The sequence below is a fragment of the Perissodus microlepis genome, chromosome 22, assembly GCF_051167445.1.
Source record: "Perissodus microlepis isolate ML-2025 ecotype Zambia chromosome 22, ASM5116744v1, whole genome shotgun sequence".
Taxonomy (NCBI): domain Eukaryota; kingdom Metazoa; phylum Chordata; class Actinopteri; order Cichliformes; family Cichlidae; genus Perissodus; species Perissodus microlepis.
In genome coordinates this window covers 10655821-10674736 of record NC_140481.1, presented here as the reverse complement: position 1 = coordinate 10674736, position 18916 = coordinate 10655821, and the positions used below count along the sequence as shown (strand labels likewise).

At 41.5% G+C, this 18916-nt stretch overlaps 1 protein-coding gene across 3 annotated transcripts in view; it reads left to right on the top strand.

The window, feature by feature from the left end:
• The first annotated feature begins 12898 nt into the window (after positions 1-12898).
• nhsl3 (NHS like 3) overlaps positions 12899-18916 on the top strand; it is a 42132-nt gene continuing 36114 nt past the window's right edge. For 2 of the 3 annotated variants that reach the window (XM_084918678.1, XM_084918676.1), the window contains exons 1-2: positions 12899-13218; positions 13794-14170. In XM_084918678.1, the coding sequence (XP_084774804.1) occupies positions 13939-14170 (232 nt within the window). In that variant the 5' untranslated portion in view covers positions 12899-13218; positions 13794-13938. Of the gene's footprint in view, positions 13219-13261; positions 13489-13793; positions 14171-18916 lie in introns of those variants that run through there. The other variant, XM_084918677.1, reaches the window with a different exon arrangement.

The following is an 18916-nucleotide window of genomic DNA, read 5'->3' as shown; positions in this document are numbered from 1 at the left end:
CACCTTAGAGATCAGGGAGTGTAGATGCATCCATTACGGCTGCTGAGAGGCGTGGGCATGTGTTTATGATGAAAGAACACGGCTCCAGGATTCCACCCGTGCCATCTCATTATCGAAAAGTCTTTAAATAGCTGCCTGCATTTTTCTGGCTGTTTCCCAGAGGAGGATCGTTTTCCATCCAAACTCCTGACCCCCAACAATCAACTGGCAGACAGGTGCTGCTCCGGACAAGCAGGGAATGACATGGATACAGATTATTTGGAAAATATGAGGCAGATGAAAAAGAAATGAGATGATGGCGATGATGCAATAAAGAGAAAGATAGTAAAGAGCAGATATTACTGTGACCTAAGCAGCAAAGAATTGTTTTGTGGTTTTTTACACCAAAAACTATTATTTAAATTCACTTTGAGTGACTTTTCTTTTTATCTAGAACTTAAAAAATTAATTCCCTGTATGAGTTTTTTGTATACTGTTTTATTTTGTCAGATTTTATATCTTTCATTTTACACTACTCATATATTAGTACTATATTAGTATATTATTACAGCTAAACACCACTAGATGGCCTCATAGCTTAATTTGAACTTTTATGACACTGGGTAACATTATAGAAAATATTTAAGATTTTCTATAATGTTAGGAACAGTTGTTTTATGTTCTTTAAATGCAGAAATGTACTCCCAGCTGTTACTATACCATACTGTGGTTTTTCTCTCTTTTTCGTTTCACATCATCTCAGCTTGCTCAAAGCAGCCAGAAGAAAAAGATGGACTCAAACTGTCAAAGATTAATTTACCACGTATCCCCCTGTGATGTGTATTTACTTGACCCTGTCTACTAAAGATACTTCATGTGCAGTTAACACCCTGTAAAACAGTGACGGTCGTTCCCCTGAGATCATGATTCAGTGTTTCCATTGCAAACGTATGTCCCCTGTGCTCAAGAGAAGATGTAATGTTTATCTAATTCACCCTCCTCGACTGCTTCAGCTCTGTGTTTTGGCAAGTCCCGGCTTAGGGAAAGAGACGGTAATTTACGTGACGTTATGTCCAGGGCTGATCTGTTTCAACACATTGTTTAACACTGGGATGATGCACACCCACGCAGCCACTGGGAGAGAGGCTTAGTGGCGCTCCCTCTCTTCCTCAGTTCCTTGCCTGAAAAATGATTAGAGTATAGATGGAGAGGTGAACAGTGTGTGTGCGTGGGTGTAGAGTAGGGCAAGGGGGAAACCAAATATTCAAGGGGGTGTGGTGGTTGGAAGCCCACTGTCCCACTGAGATAGGCCATATGCTGGACTTGCTGCTCCAAACTGCAGTACTTTCCAAACTCACCAGAATATCCTGTCAGTGTGTCGTCCTCTTTCTTCTGTTTCTCCTTTCCTTCATCTCTTTCATTTTCTCACAAACAGCGGTAAGGTGTCACTAGCAACAGAAAGCTGAACTAGCTAAATATACCTCTTAAACAGCTGTTATATTGTTATATATTTCATTTTCCAGGGTTTCTGGAAGTACATTTTGTTCTATTTCATAAACACTGATGCCATTTGGAGGGAGCAGTTCAGTTTGTTTGGCTTGCATACAGACCTGCCGGACCACCTGTGTGGCACGAGCACAGTGGAGATCACCTGCTTTTAGGTTTTCTCACTCCTGCTCCTGAACTGCATTAACTTCTTCTTTGTAACACACCTAAATAAACTAAATGTGCATTGTCAGCTGTTAAAAAAAAGGAAAAGATCAGGACAGTTTGGGAAAATGTTTCCTGGTGTTTCATGTTGAAGTGTCCTATATGGGTCATTTGTTTGTGGTTGTGCTTGTGTTTGGGGGTCTGACCACATTTGGCATACAGAGAATTAATATTGTTCTTGTTATAAAGTCAAGATTGAAACAAAGCTATAGCACTGTGCAAAAGTCATGAAAAGAAAAGCACCATCAGATTTTGATCCACCGTGTAATATCATCTGGTTGCATTTGATTTGCAACAGCTTCATTTTTTAGCACGATAATGATCCCAAACACACTTCCAGTGCAGTAGAAGCATGCCTGGATAGAAAAACACACCGTGGAACACTATCAGTCATGGATCGGCCTCCCCAGAACCCGGTTCTCAACATTACTGAAGCAGTGTGGGATCATCTTGACAAAGAAAGGAACAAAAGGCAGCCAAGATCCAAAGAAGAGCTGTGAATGTCCTTCAAGAAGCCTGGAGAGACTCCTTAAAGAAATTACACGAAAGCTTTCCTTTGGAGTTCAGGCTGTGTTGAAGCATAAAGTTTATTAGAACTGTTCAAACTCCGTTTTTACCTTATATACTGTATTTCTATTTATGCTAGCACATGTTTCCCATTTTCCAAGCAAAACTGAAGAAATAATGGTGGCTAAAGACTTTTGGACAGTATTCCTAAACTGTCAGGCTCCTTGGGTTTTGGACCAAAGGTTTTGAGTTTTTGTGAGTTCATGATATGTTTTGGTTTTATAGTCTTCTTTATAGTCTTTTATAGTCTTATCATTTGTTCCTTTATGCTTTTGAGTTTTATTGTCTCCTGCCGTAGGCCCTCCCCTATCTTTGTTTATAGGTTCTTCTGTTCACTTTTGTGATCCCTGTCTGTTTTCCTAGTCGTGTCCTCGTGTCTGTATGGTGTCTCTGTTTGATGCCTTACTCGTGTCTCCCCAGTCATTCATGTGTCCATGTTTATTTACCTTCTCCCTGTGTCAAGTTTGTATGTCTTAGTCCAGGGGTAGGCAACGTTTCTGATGGCAAGTGCCATCTAAAATTTCCTCAGAAGTCAGTGTGCCATATGATTGCATTAGCAATAAATTTAATAACGCTCTATATGAACAGTTACACACTATATAGAACCACTTTATAGAATTATATTTGTTCGCAGATGTTTGCAGTTATCAGCTATTTTGAAACAAAAAAAAGACACTTTTTATCCATAACAAGAACTCCATAACAGCAAATGAACTGTACAACAGAAAATGCAATGCTATTTATGGTCTCTATTTATCACAACAATGATAAGAAAAATAAACTGAGCCAATATGGCATGTCTGTTAATACAGAGATACACATGTTAATATGATCTCTGGTCTCCAACTCAGAGAGACAGGTCTCTGAGTGTCCAGCATTCAGACGGCTACCTGAGGACACTCATGTGAGAGAAAATCTGCTCAAACAGATATGTAGAGCCAAATCCTGTCAATAAGGCCTCTGCAATGTTCTGAAGACGGTCAAACTTGTCAGGTAGTGATGTCCAGCAGGTGAAAATGCAAGCTCCATGAACACGCACAGCTGTGGATTCCAGCTGCTTCGATGTTGCATTAACTGGCATTAACTCAGCCAGTTAATGCGAGACAAATCCAGCTGCTCATTAAAGATTTCTGGTTTGATAGGAAAAGAAAACATTGGTCCATACACCTGAAAGTCCCAAAAACGCATTGTGAATTCTGTCTCGAGTCTACAGATGTATCCGTGTATTTCCACGGTGCTGAGGTGCTGATGCTGTGCTGAGCGGACAGCTGCTGAAGCTTTTGAAGTGTTGGAATGTGGAAAGCTAACAACGTCCCTCTCACCAGTAGGCTAAATAATTTTTAGCCAATTACAAGTTGAATCTGGTAGTTTGGGTTGTTAGCTAAGATACCGTCATTAAGAAGCGGCACAACTAATGTGTCTATGCGAGCTGATTTGCGATGTGCACCGCTGGCGCAGCCATTTATTTTTTGATGCACCTTCTCAGATTAATTCACTGCGTGTCGTGCCCAGGGCTGGACTGGGACAAAAAACCAGCCCGGGCATTTTGACTAGAGACCGGCCCACCAGGTATTAAAGCCATAAAGCCTTTGAATGAAAACAAACGCTGTTGTGACAGTGATGTACAGTCTTGTTGGTATATGTATGATTTCTATACATTTTATGTCAGATAAAAACTTTGGTTGTAAGCTTCAGAAAATTATTTAACAAAAGCTAGACAGTTTAAATGAGAATAAGAAAGAAAAGTATTTCTTTGTGCCCCCCTTTCCCTGTTAATGCCCTACCTGCCCCCCTGGCAAAACTTTGCTAGATCCACCCCTGCACAGTTACCAGCTGTCAGCTACACAGAAAAGGATCCTGGTGTTATTTGTCTCTCAGCAACAGTTCATAACTTCCCTTCAACTCATTCCCTAAAAGGTAAACCTGTTTCTCCATCACCTGTTCAGCTCTGATGATTCAGTAAGGACATCTCCTGGTTTCATCTTCATGTTTCCCTCTCACCAGATATACAAACCGATACCATGACCAGCAGGTTTTACAGCTGTGGCTCCAGCAAAAATCAGCTGATAGTAGAAAGTAATATTAAATAAATTCTAACAACAGCTGATCAAGCTTAAACGTGCTGCTGTTGTTTACCGCGACATTCGCTGGTTTCCACTTTCTGGCGCAAAGTGGGCGATAAACAAACAAGAGAGAAAAGCCGATCAGCTGATCATTGATCAGTTTCATGATTGAAGTAGCAACAGGAGAGGGAGGGGAGAGAATGAGAGAAGAAGAGGCAGCTGTGCAGCGTAATGACGCAGAATAAGTCCAGCTTTGTGTCTTTTTTTCTATTCTAGCTGAAGTACAGGACAAATCGCGTTTCTTTTCAGCTCAATACGAAACGCGTAATATTTTCTCTGAATATGAGACGATTCCGTTTTTACGGGACGGTTGGCAACTCTTATAATTAACCTTATGAATAAAATTAAGTTCACTATCAGTAAAATTATAGCACCCACCCAGCTGTATATAAACTCCGTCATGCTGGCTAGTACGCAGTACGAGTTATTAACTGACTGTAAAAAGTCAGCACAACGAAAATAAACTACACCTAAACTTGGTTTACATCTGACCCAGATAGACTGCAGGTCATAACTTCTTACCTGAAGTTCACCTGACACTTGGACCGGCCCCGCCTCGGGTCTCTCCTCCTCCTGCCTCCCCTTTCTCTCATCCACCTGCTGGCCTCCACCACTTACTAATGTTACTGAATCTGTGGAAGCTCCGCGATAGCCACCACCAAACAGTTATTTTTATACATCAGCCAGCATCTGGCCAATCCACCACTTTTCATTGTTTATACCGTTACAAAAAAATAAAAAATAAAAAAATCATCGGCCCATAAAAACAAAAATTCACCATCGGCCCACCGAGCAAATGCCCGGTATGCCCAATGGCCAGTCCAGCTATGGTCGTGCCATCAGTTAACCTTTCGCGTGCCAGCTGTGGCACGCGTGCCTAGGGTTGCCGACCCCTGTCTTAGTCTCTGTTTGTGTTATGTTTCCTGTTTTACTTTGGTAGTCTCTTGTCACGTGTGTGTTATATTCAGTTTTGCTTCCCTTTGTCTCATTTGTGTCGACCTTTGAAGTTACCTTTTCTCTCTGCAGTCCTGCACTGCTGTGTGGTAGGTGAGACTACACAGCTGAACCATGACAGTTATGGTGGTAGCTCAACAAGGTTTCATTTTGGAAAATATTTAATTAAGAAGACAATTTGAGTGGTTACAATTTTGTTTGGGTCTTTGTAAGCACAAAAGCAATCCAGCCGTGTAAAGCCAAAATAGAACCAGACATGATGCACATATGATAACACTTTTACTCAGAAACTGTTTATGAGGAACTGCCAGTAATGATGAAGTGAGTAACTAGTTGCTGATTTGCCAGACTCTTAGTTCAGTGTCTTAAAATAAAGTTGCATAATTTGTTATTTTGTGGCAAAGAAACTCAGGAAATGATGGATCCACATCTCTCAATCTTGCGGTTACACATGTTCTCCTGAACATCCAGTCAAAGTGAACTGCTGCTTCAAACGCACTTTAAAAATGTGTTCTTTCACAGCCGGTCTGGAGATCTAAAGCGAAGACTATCTGTTGACAACCAACTGCGTCCTCAGGTTAGACTCCTGACTCGTGTTGTTCCTGCCCATCTGTCATGTCTTATAGTCGTGTCTTACTACAGCTGAGTGTGTTTTAATGACAGTGACCTTATGTTGTGTTTACTTTGAACAGAGTGCTTCTGCTACGTAATTGTCATCTCTTTACCATCTTCAGTCACTCGCAGTCTGTACCAGTAGGCTTTTTATGGTCTTAAAGCATCACTTAATATGATGAAGTAGGCAGCCTCGTGACCTTTTTTCAGTGTGTTTTTCCACTGTTCTGGATTAAGCATGTTTCCTCCAGTTGAAGATGATGAACATGCTTACCTTTAAAAAGGCACAGAGCAGCCACGGCTTGTTTGACCCCTTTATTTATCTCACCCCAGCCTCCCTTCAAAGACAATCACTTCTCTTTCAAACAAAAGCAGATATTTTTCAGTATTACATCAGCTTGTTGTGACTGTCGTTCAGTGTAATCCTTGTAGGCTTCTGCACAGGCACAACCAGTTCCCATGAAGGAACGCTGCAGATGAAAACAGCTGATATGGAAAGACGACACAAGCTACGCTCATGTTGACAGTCAGGAGCATTCAGTGGCGTTCAGTCACCGGTGACGGAGCTTCGGCACAGAGTGAACAGAGTCAATAAAGAAAATCATTATAGGATATGTTCAGTGCAGGTCTTGCGTTTTTAGATTTAGAGATTTTGTGTGTTCATGAGGTTGTTTGTCTGCTTGAGCTTGCATGTCAGCTTAACCTTTGCTGTAGGTGCGTGGAATTTTTAGCAAAGGAATTCATCTGATAAGAAGACATTTCTTTGAAGTGATCTTGATCAGCGATGGAAGGAGGATACTCTGACATATTGAGATGATGTCGCAAGAACTGGATTTGCAGCTCATTTGTTTTAGGGAAGTGTTTTTGTACTGTGAGCCGTGAAATACCTGAAGCTGACAACAGCAGCGCGTCTTAAAAAAAGCTTTCAAATGACGACTTGCTGGGATGTTATCTAAGGGAGAGCATCCTCTGTTTGGACTGAAGTGTCATAACAGCAGTTAGTGCTAATACTACTAAACTACTACTCAGGATATCACTCATCTGCTCTCGTCACAAGAGGCTCAATTGGTGCCACTGTTTTTCACAACTACAGTCATTTTAATACAAAAGCCCCTCTTGCCTTTTAAAGGGTTTACATTACAGGACATAATAAAAATAATCTGTCCATAACAGGTGTTAAAATTAGATGACTACAAACTATAAAATATGACATATTATACTGTGCAATAATGCAACTGTAATGTTAACTGATAATCAGCAAGTGTGAGCAAATCTATAAAACAAAAGGTGTCAACAATCAGCTTAGAGAAGCAGTTGTTGCTGGCCATCACAGCAGTCCATCGTTCTGCAGTGAGAAAGATTACTCAGTTATAGTTATAGTTTATTTATTTATATAGCACATTTAATTACAATAGGAGCGTTGACCAAAGTGCTGTACAAGAATACAACATACCTAATAAAATAATTTAGAGTATTGATAGCACTTTACCACTCAGAAGTGGAAAACATTTAAGACAGCTGCTGGGACCAGCAAACTCACCTCACAGTCATTCCGCACAATGCTCAAAAAACTGCAACAAACCCCAGAGCTACATCTCAGACTCTACAGGCCTCTGTTATTATGTTAAATGTTAAATTTCATCACAGTACAATTAGAAAAAGACTGAGCAAGTTTGGCTTGTTTGGAAGGGTTACCAAGAGAAAGCCTCTTTTCTCTACAACATGGCAGCATAGCTTAGGTTTGTCACGTTGCATCTTGAACCACAAGACTGGAACAATATGCTCTAGACAAACAAGACCAATGTGGAGATATCGGACCATAATGCACAGCACCGCGTTTGGAGAAAACCAAACACATACCAACTTTCAAGCACGGTGGCAGAGGAGTGATGATTTGGGCTTGTTTTGCAGCCACAGAACCTGGGTACCCTGCAGGTATTGAGGCAGATGTGAGGCCATCACTCCGACAGCCGAGACTTGCCTGAAATTGCATCATACAGCAAGACAAGCACAGCAGCAAAGAATAACCTGATTGAAATCAGTGGAGAGACCTTAAGAGGGCTTTGCATAAACGAATACCTGCAAACCTCAATGAACTGAAGCAACGCTGTAAAACGTAGGCCAACATACCTCCACGATGACTGAAAGTCACAGTCCTTTTAGTTATCCCTGCTAAATGTGGCTCTGCAAGCTACTGAATCATGTGGTGTACTTCATTTCTCACTTTTGTAGTTTTTGTTAAATAATTAATGAAACAGTGTAATATTTTATGTACTGTTGTTCATCCGAGGTTGTATTTAAACAACCTTTAGTGGGTGGTAGAGGCTAGATGATTATTTTTCAGTCTTTAACGAAACAGTTTGTTGTTTCAAGGCATTTAATGGTGCATATGTAATGCACATGACAATGCAAAGGTTAATAAAGATGTTGTGCACAAATCTATTAATCCATATTTTTAGATATGGATTTACTAGAGAGTGAGCGACTGCTGTTTTCAGCTCTCCTAATCTGATGTTGAGCAAGTGGCAATCCTGTTATTTTATTAGAGAACTGGCTGAGGTCACCTCAGGTTTCCTGTTGTGAGGTCGGAGACTCATCTGAACGACCCCCAGGGGACGCTCAAAACAGGCAGATGGGGAAAGAAAGACAAACGGGGAAAGAGAGACACAAAGAAAGAAAGAACGAGGTGGATGGAAAGCTGTGGCCTGTTTTTGTCCAGCCCCAACAACCCAGCGGTGACCACACCCTCTCAGGAATTCCTGCTGCAAAAATAACAGTAAAAAATAGTTTAGAAAAACTTGATGTCAGAAAATAAGGAGAATGAAAAAGTGTTGCTTTCTAATGTAACTCAGTTAAAGTAAGCTCATGGGGCAGTAAAGCTGAAACAAAAATAGAACAAAAAGTAGAAAATTGGGTGTTATTATTTGAGTCAATTCTGCATGTAAGTGTGTTTTTCTGTATGTGCGTTTGTATGAATTGCAGGCCAGATGGCTCAGTACACAGCCAGTGTGTTTTGGCTCTGACTGCTTCCAGATTCTGAGAAATACTTTGAAAACTACAAAAACAGCATTATTCCTGACGTTGGACACGCAGAGCTTTGTGTGTTTGCCTGGATCGTGTTTTATTATTTTACCATCTGCCATTTATTTTATTTGCTTAACCCATGGCCATGTTTGTGTATTCAAGAAGGGTCATGTCAGCTTAAACTGGTCATCTTTACATGCTTCCTCTCACCTCCTCATCTCTATAAGGCATGAAACAGAAGTAAATCCTTTAAACGCTGTCAGTGACAGTCATTTATAATAATGACAATACAGATATCCACACTGCAGCACCGAGAAACTGATTTCTTTCAGTTTCACTGTTTTTCGAAATGACCCCTCTTTGACCTGACTGTCTCCATCATTCAACTCTAAAAAAGTGTTTCCCAGAGGCACAATAAACTCTTCCAGCTTCATTTTCAGTAGGTTCAACCCTGTATTCACCTCGTCTCACTTAGACCTCATACATGACTCAGTGATATTTCTGGTACTTTCCTTTTGCATTTAAAGGCAGTAAAATGGGCAGCTTCCTCTAGCTTTCACAATTTATAACCCAGTCTTTTTTTGCTTACATAAGAGTGGGGTAGTAACAGCAAGTTGTCCAAGAAAAAAAGAGACATGCCTGGAGAGAGAAAACCAGAATTTTTATTACATTCTCCTTCTTTTTCTTTGCACTTTTCCCCTCTCAGCTTAAATTTCTTTATTTCCAAAATCCCTTATCAAACTGAACTCATTGCCAACAGAGTCTCTGACTTCTATTATAACCATAGACTGGTTAGACAAAGCTTCCTCTGTACAGAGGAATCCCTTCTGCTCCCTTCACAGCTGAGTATCAACCTGGAATCTCTCCCCATGCTTTAAAACTATTATTACTTATCACAATTCTCTCTCTGTCCTCATGGCTTAACATCATCTTAGCTGGTTGATGTTATAAATAATTGAACTGTGGAATGTATTTGGACTTTTTTTGGTCTTTTTCACTTCTAAATTAATTCCTAGAAATGTTTTCCTAGATGACGGAAATGCACATGTTAGATTAGAGTAGTTAAGACCTATTTTGGTGTTTGGTTTTATTTTGTGCGTTTAAATGTTGTATATGCCTGTTTGAGAACTGGATAGAAACAGAGAAACAGTCGGTGCAGAAAGAATGCGTCTGTCGCAGGACAAAAGCAGGTCGAGAATGATAATGCCGGGTCGAGAGAGCTGGGCTTATCCCAACCGGCAGTATGGATTTCCTGCCTGCAGCCTCCTTTCAGTCACATCCAACACAAACACTCGCACACATACACACAGGTCACTCACAAACTGTTGTGCAACTGTGAATTTGAAAGTAGCTTCCAAAACTTTTTCCAATACCTATATACTGCTATAGTGTTTAATAAACGTCTCCTCTTGGTGTTCCATTTCTACAAAACAATTCAACAAAATAATTTACACTTAAGTTGCATATTTAGAAGTCATTTTGAGTAAGATGCAACTCTATACCAGTAGCATTCTCTCAGGGCAAGCAAGGAAAGCAGTGCTTGTCCAGTGAAAGCTAAAAATATACATCTATTTAAAGTACCAGAGTGCATCTCTTCTCGTCACATCTCAAACTGCATTCAGAAACCATCCCCCACCTGGCACGTCTATCCTTTAAGTTACTGCCACCTTGTGGCCGGCAATTGGCTATTGTCTCAGGAAGCAGACTTAACTCTGCTTCACTACAATCCTATTGAAATCTGTGTAAGGTTGGGATTTTGTGTTCTATTAACAACGGCTTTAGCTTGTCACACTCACAGGCCGGCAAGCTGTTTGTCATTTATCATCTTAACATATTAACAAAATTTCTTTTATTTAGTTATTTAATAATTCTTTTAGCAAGGAAACACTTGATGATGGCGAGGGGAACTCCTTTATCCTACACCATGTCCAGTTTAATAAAAGAAGTAAAATAAGCACATAGAAAATGTTTAATTCAAGAAATGACATAATTCTTATTGTAACGTAATTAATACATATAGTAATGTAACGAGCGAGTTAACTCCCAACACTGGGGAGGAGTACAGAAGTGGATTTACTCTTTCAGCATATATAAAAGAGTAAAATGAATTATAAAAATATTACATTTAAACAAATTGTTTCAACTTAAGCTTTTTTTGCCCTTAATGCCATAACATTATGAGTTTTTGAGACCTCGAGTAAGACCATCATCACTTCACTTGTCTCTTGTAATGCTTGTTAAAGAATAGCGGAGCGTATGTAGCTGCAGTTGTTACACAGAGAGCTACATATGGGAACAGAATGAGGGAGGATAGGTGACACATTACCCAGCAGGATCATGATGTTCTCGTGGTTAATGATTTTTACTGCACATGCACATTTCACGCAGGCGCTCCGTAGCCCACTTGCAGACATATTGAGGGTAACTGTTTTCTCTTGAATTGCCATAGAAACTTTAAAACATTTCAATCTGTTAGGCCTGAGTGAACTAAACGATGACTCATTTTAACCCCTCCCAGGACTCCAACACACACATGGACCCCTCCACCACTCTCTCTCTCTCTCTCTCACACACACTCACCAAGCAAAACCTCATCATGAATCATCTCACATTCATAACCGGCACACAGGTTGAATTTTTGAGAACAGCTAACCGACTGCCGCCCTGTCTTTACTGCAACACAAGTGACACGGTGCCTCAAAGCAAATTCCCTCCACATGTTTTAATTTACTTTTGGCTCGCTCTTTTCCATGATGTGAGACAGAGAAAGACCTCTGACGAGCGCTGACAGTACGTGATCGGCTTGAGGGATGACGGTCATTAAAGCTGTTAAATATGAGAACCATGTGCTGAAAGGAAAAAAAAGCTGACTGACAGCGATATCTTTAGATCGTGTGCCAGAAATAACCCAGGAATCCCAAGAGACAGGTAATTTAGCTGCCTCATCTCAGGAGCTAAATCAAGACCGCGGCCCACAGCTCATGATGAGATCGACCATGTGAATAAGAAAGACTTTAATCCCGTGTTGTTGGGCTACTTGCGTGTACACGTGTACCTGAGGAGCTTTCTAAGATCTGCATCACAATTATACCTGCGTTTGGCATGGGATGTATTAAGTGATGTTTTTGCTGGATCTCTGCTCTAACCAGCATGTTTACTCTTGATGATAATGAGTATTTATGTGAGTTACAGGCTACAAAATACAAAAGGTTGGTTTGGGTGCTCATAGTATAAAATGCCAAAATTACAGTAAACTCCCTTGTTGCCAATTAACCAGATGCATGCGAGACTGCAGTCACAGGCTTGCCTCAGTCTGTTCCCAGAAGGCTGCGACACCACCTTCTGCTTCCTCTTCCTTACCCTACTGGGTCTCCTCCACATTCAAACCAGACGAGCCAGTCCCACAACACAACAACATGCTGTTGTCGGCTCGTTCCCCACCACAGTGAATTTTGAAGCTCAGGTCAGGTTTCTGAGGTGAGTACAGCTGAATGCTGCTTAAAGGTGCCCCCCTGTGACTTGCCTTATTGCCCTAATTTCTGTGTGTGTGTGTGTGTGTGTGTGTGTGTGTGTGTGTGTGTGTGTGTGTGTGTGTGTGTGTGTGTGTGTGTGTGTGTGTGTGTGTCACATTTAACAAGTGGTGTCAAGTTTCTACCTGGCCAGAAAGAGGTAGAAAAGAGAAACCCTGTCTTTCATGTGAAACGGCTGAATCACTTCACCCTTGACAGGTGACTGTTCGGTAGTCTCCCCATGGAGCTTTCCTTTTCTCCAAATAAATAAGACAAAATGAAGCCCAGGAAGGAGGCACAGTAGTGTTGAGCGCTCTATTTATGGTTACACGGCTCCAAAGGGTGTATTTTTGTTTCAAAGCTTCAATGATGGATCATCACACCAGGGTTCCTCTCCAGAGGGAGACGACTGAACCTGATGCACAGAAACGAGGCTGGGAGGAAAGACAGAAAGAAACCTAACTGTGCAGCTTCAAGTAAAGGACTCAACACGAGAGCTAAAATGTGAGAGCTGGCTATGAACATGAAGAGGAACAAGCAGCGCTGTAATGCTCACTCCTACCAGCACTGTAAGAGGGTGGAGGAGAGGCTGGCTCCGATACAGAGGGAGGGACTGTGTTCAGAGAGCATGGAGCTTCATTCACTGTGCTAAACACACACAGACACACACATGCTCTGTAAAGCTGTTCTCAGGCGGAGAGAAAGGAGTGGAGCAGAGGAGAGGACAGCATGCTCACGCTGTAAGTTTACAAATGTTTGATTGTTTGTTAATGTGACAACATGTAGAGGAAGCTTGTGTGTGTGCGCGTGTGTGTTGTTTGTGTGTATCTCTTTTTAAAGTAAAAGAAATAGTTGACTTTTAAACTTTTTCTTCCACTCTTTCTCTTCTCTAACTCAGCCGTACGCACTTTTCTGCTGATGTGAACCACATGGCTCACATGCATGCACACACATACAGAGACGCTGCAGAGGTCTGGAGCTCCCGTAGGGCCAGGACATATACAAGAAAAGTGAGAGAATAGAAAAGGGAGAGTGGGGGCGACTGAGTAACAGGAAAACTTTGGGAGAAATACTCTCTGTACACGGTTATACTTTCTTGTTTTCTCTTCTTTTCTGTTTATGTTTTATTTCCATTCCATTCCTGATCATCTTGACTGGGTTTGGATATTCTCATTAACCCAGCCTTAACTTTGTTCCTCTGTTCTTGAGTTCCCATGCCACTCTGTCTTCCCTCTGACTTTCATTTCCAGCCTATTTTTATATATTTCTCTTCTGCGCTCTTTCTCTCATCCTGCTGATCTCATTGTTGTCCCAGGTGGTGACAGACGGGGGGAAAAAAGGATAAACGGACACTAAGAGAGGCCAAACAGGGACGGGAGGTCCAGGTCCTGTGACAAACAGTAAGACGCCTTGATCCAGGTGGAGGTACAGTTCCTTAGCCTCCAGGACCAACCTCCAGGATGTCCCGGAGGAGGTCTACAGGTGACCTGGTGCCCAGGGACATCACTGAGATCTTAGCCCGTGAGGCGAAGGCTCAGCGTGGGCAGAGGAAGCCAGGAAGCTCCCTTGGAGGCGCCTTCAGCTGGTTAAAGGGGAGCCGGCGGAAAAAGAACGCCGGCAATGGACTGAACCGCAATGGGAGTGCTGTGACAGATGCCAAACTGGGACACCAGAACCATGAGCCTGCAAAAGGTGAGAGTCATTTTGAACTTGACCTTTTTAAGTGTCACCAAACACAGTAAGACTAGAAGAAATTCTAGTTCATAAACAGTTTGCTGGGGGACATTTAAAGATTTTGAATAAATGTTTTCTTAATATTTAATTTAAATAGTTTAAAATAGAAGATAAAATAAATATTGTTCATCACACGAGGATTGATAGCTTTAAATCAGAATGATTTCCTATTTCTAGTACAGTTTGCATTTATGATTGTAAGCAGCATTTATACTCTAATTATATGTTTGCACTAACAGTGGATCAGATTATGTTTCTGTTGTTCGATTATAAGATGTTGCTTGTCGTGACAAACCTACACAGACTCTGCAGTTCCCCTCAAATCCGTGTAGTGTTTTATCGTCTTTTAGCTCGTCGTTTTGGTTTTACGGCATGCAGCTTTCCCTTGTTACCATAGCAACATGCTGTTTTCTGGAAAAAACAAACCAAACAAACCCAGAGACAAACAAAACACAAACAAAAAAAATCCCATCTGAAGCTTGAGACGGTTAGCTACTAGCTTGTGGACTCACTGTTCCTACCATTTGAAGTAGTGTTATTGTTCCTAAAAAGGCAGAGAGGACTGATTTAACTTACAAGGACTGAAAAAGTCCCTGTTTGGAAGCAGAGCCTTCAACCAGCAAAATATTAGTCCGTGTTACTTTTTCTTTCACTGTGTGTTTACGTTTGTTTTTACTCAAAGTCTGGTTGGCTTGAGGCACAAACCCCCTTGCTTGCTGATTGGTTAGTGCAAAAGCACCTTTCAACATTGGTGAACATGCCAGAAAGTGTCAGAGAGAATTCTTTACCTTATAATCTAAAGTGTGCTGAGATAACCCTTTTTGTGAATTTATGTGACGTAGGGGGGAAAAACAAGGCTCAGCATCTTGAAGCCACTTTTGGTTTGTCTGGTGAGTCTGCCGTATAATTTTGTCCTGTTTTGTTTGTCATGACCGCAGACTTTGTGGTCATGATGTGTTTTGAGGAATGTTGACTTTGAGATTAAGATGGAAAGTTACAAGAGATTTTGTTATCATCGGGACATCAGTCTGTAGATTTAAAACCTGGCAAAACCGACACACACAAAGTCTGACTCCGGGGTCTAATCCCCTCTCTTCTGTTTACTCACTGTTTGCTTGCTCTACAGCACAGAGATTACCCACAGTTCCCATTTCCTGTTTTTGTTCCACCTCTAAACCCATCCCTTTCTCCTCTGTCATTGCACTTGTGTGTGTTACTGTAGCAAGTCTTGGAAACCCAGATTCTGAGTCTTTTAAACTTTCTTGGTCACCTCCTTTGTGGTTTTTGTGCTTCTTCTGCCTAAATAGGGCTTCCACAATCCCTTACCGTGCCTAATGCTATGGTTTTGTCACATCTGTGGAGAACTATGACTACTGGATGGGTAACAGACAGCGACTTCATTTGAAAGCAAAGATTAACTTGTAGTAGTGCTTATAATTCCCAGGCAAAGGATGTGGTCAAAGGCTGATGCGAAGAATGTGTGGGAACCCTGGTTTTGGCATCATTTTTTTTTCCATTATAAAGGCTAAAAAGGGAGTGATGTGAATATGAGAAGACTCAGATTGCAAACAGAAAATGAGCACACATATTGATGCAGCTTTGTGTTCACTAGCTGTGTTCTCTTTGAGTTCAGTTGGTTAAGATGGACTACAGTGGGATCGTAATGCAGCTGCACATGTGTTTATTATCATCTGAAAGTTTCATTTGAAAGAAATCCATGATATCTGAAAAGCAGAAATTGGAGCATTGACAGGACATAGTTCCCTGTTTTAATCCTCCAAACATTGCTCAAGCAGCTGTTTAAATTAGTCAGCATCTATTCAAAGTTCACATGCATTCACCATGCACAGGGGGTCTGAGGCCTCTGCACTTCCATCTTATTCTAAGAAGAAAAAAAAAACAGTCGTGCTGTGTCACAAGCATGAACTGCAAGTGCTTTCTGTCTCACCTGTGGTTGTGTGTGCATGAACACATCGTTAGACTTGAACTGCTTTTGTTTTCTTTGGCACTTGGTCTCCTAACTGTCAGTAATCGGTGCATTGCACCTTTACTTTTCTTTCACAACAGTTCATTCTTTCAGAACCAGCTAGGTGACTTTTTCAACCTGAGGAAACAAAAAATCAGTCTCCACCAAGAAAAGTGCATTCACACACAAAACTCCCTTTTAACAGGAAGAAAACTCCAGCAGAACCAGGCTCAGGGAGGGGCGGCCATCTGCCAAGACCTGTTGATAAAATAAAATAAAATAAAATCAATATAATACACATTACTTGTTACTTTTGTTAATTACTGCTTGGGGAAAATAATGTTACATTATGTTTGCATTACTATGTCACATGGCCTGTTAATTTAATAATATAATACTAAGGTTACAGTGATTATGTCTGAACACAATACAACACTGAATCCCAAAGAAGCTTTAAAGTGACCACCAGCGTAATTTCACTGTAGAAACAAGTGCGGGTAAAAATGGAGGCTAGAAGCTAACTGCGCTTCACTGCTTCTCTTACCGACTAAACTAAAGTCTTGTTGCAGGGCTGAGGTCCACATACATCCAGCATCATTCCTGGTTCTTCCCTGGCTTTGTGCTGGCATGCTGTCTGTTCTTTAAAGGGCAAAGAGTTGCCCAGTTTGTTTTTGTCCTGGGCGCAGTTTTCACATTATTGTCACGCTCTTGTTCTTTAGCTCACAAAAAATAAAAGTTATCTTCATATCTCCACTCCTGAAAAGTTGTAGACCGCTCCCCCCACTTAATCATTTCGGTTTTTTATTGGTGTAGTGTGTCTTGAAAAATATCAGATTGTGCATTATGACAGTAAACATGAATGTAAGCACTGGTTTGTGGATGAACATCTTGAAGCCTTGTGTCTGGCTTCAAGGTTGTCAGTCTTGTTGGTTGGGCATATTTGGTTAAGAGGTTATCGACTGATGCTAGCTAGCTTGATAAGCAAGGACAAATGTCTGGTGACATTTAAATAAAATACCCTTTGAAGCGTTCTTAATGGAATTATTAGGTAAAAATAAATGTAGCTTGCTGTGCAGTGAATACTATAAACAGATCAAGCTCAAAGCCACCATGACATTAAAGCCTTAAAAAATGTCAACTTATTAAAAATTATTTGTTTTCTCAAAGGAGTAAATTAAGTGTAGAAGAATAAAACAGTTTCCTCAACCCGGTTGCAAACATCCTTTTTTCTGCTGTACAGTTGGGTGCGTGGTTGAGACAAGGGAGCTAATGGGGAGTGAGTCGCTTTTGAAGCCAGCCTTGTGTGACCACAGGAGGGACTGAACGAACCAGTCTCACGTTGCGTCTCCACTGCATACGAACGTTTGCTTAAAATCCCATAACGCATTTGCAGTTCTTGTAAATTACAGTGTTTCCATTTGTCTTTGTTGATCTGCTGCACTTCGCGTCATCCGTGCACATCTTTGTTATGTGCGGCATACTTAGATCTTTGCTGGTTTACATTAGCTGCGTCATCCTTGCATGACTGATTCAGACCGTCTCCTCTGAAAGGGAGCGCTCTGCAGTTCAACACCGACTGCTGGCTACATTTTACAGAGACTCCTCTTCTTCTTAAAAAAAACAGAAAAACAAAACTGTCTTTGATGTGCTGAATTCCTGGGAGTCTTGTATCACAGCGGATTGTGTGTGTGTGTGTGTGTGTGTGTGTGTGTGTGTGTGTGTGTGTGTGTGTTAGCCTGGATGCCAGATTGGGCCTAGAGTTATGTGATGTAGACGAGAGATTACAACGAATCACAAAGCTCCATTCAGCCTTGAGAGGACTCTTCGGGAACACTCTCTCAATGCTTTTTTAATTAGAGCAACGTCTCAGCACAAACACATGCACTCAGACACACACATCTCTGTGTCTCCTAGGTTTTTCAGCCTCTTTTCACACTCGTTAAAGAATATTTCTATCTTCTAATCACTTCTCAGATTGCTTAACGCTCTTTTCAGCACCACTGTGGGTGTGTTGGCCTTCGCTGATTGTTACTGTGCAGTCAGCATGTGTTTATAGTTGGACGTCTGCTGAGCTGCGTGTGAGGGCGTGTGACCGAGAGCTGCCCTGTATCAGAGGGTATCTCTGTGTTTGTGTGTCAGCGGCATATTGCTGGGCTTAGGGCGGCGCCAACATTCATTACATCACCTCCACAAAGAAACACACACACACATTCGAGGTTGAGTAGAGCCCCCCGCAACTACCTGCTTTGTCCAGCACAGCCCATCTTTGGTTGCTGGCTTTTTGTGCAGTGAGGTCATTTTGCGCAGTCCCCGGGATTCCACACGAGTGCGTCTGTGTGTGCAGTCACTGTTTTCTGCATGTGTACAGCCCCGTGTGAGCCTTTCCTTTTTATTTTCTTTTTTTTCCATGTGGCCTTCTAAATGTGTTTGCAATGGATCCCACTCAGTACTTGAGTTTCTGGATCTACTACGGGTTTATATGTGTGTGTTCGGCTGCCACATCACAGAATACAGTCAGGGTGTGTAGATTCACAAACTGGGATGTAGATTACAGACCTAGCAGGGTAATAGAAGAGCAAACATCTCATTACATTGAGAACATTGTATACAGCCCACGCTTTATTACAGGCCACAACTCAGGGCTGGTTTAATGCAGTTTGACAGGATGAAGGCAGTGAGTGTCGGGCAACGAGAGGGTGTGAAAGTTTAATGCATCCCCACTGCGTCCCCCCTCGAAC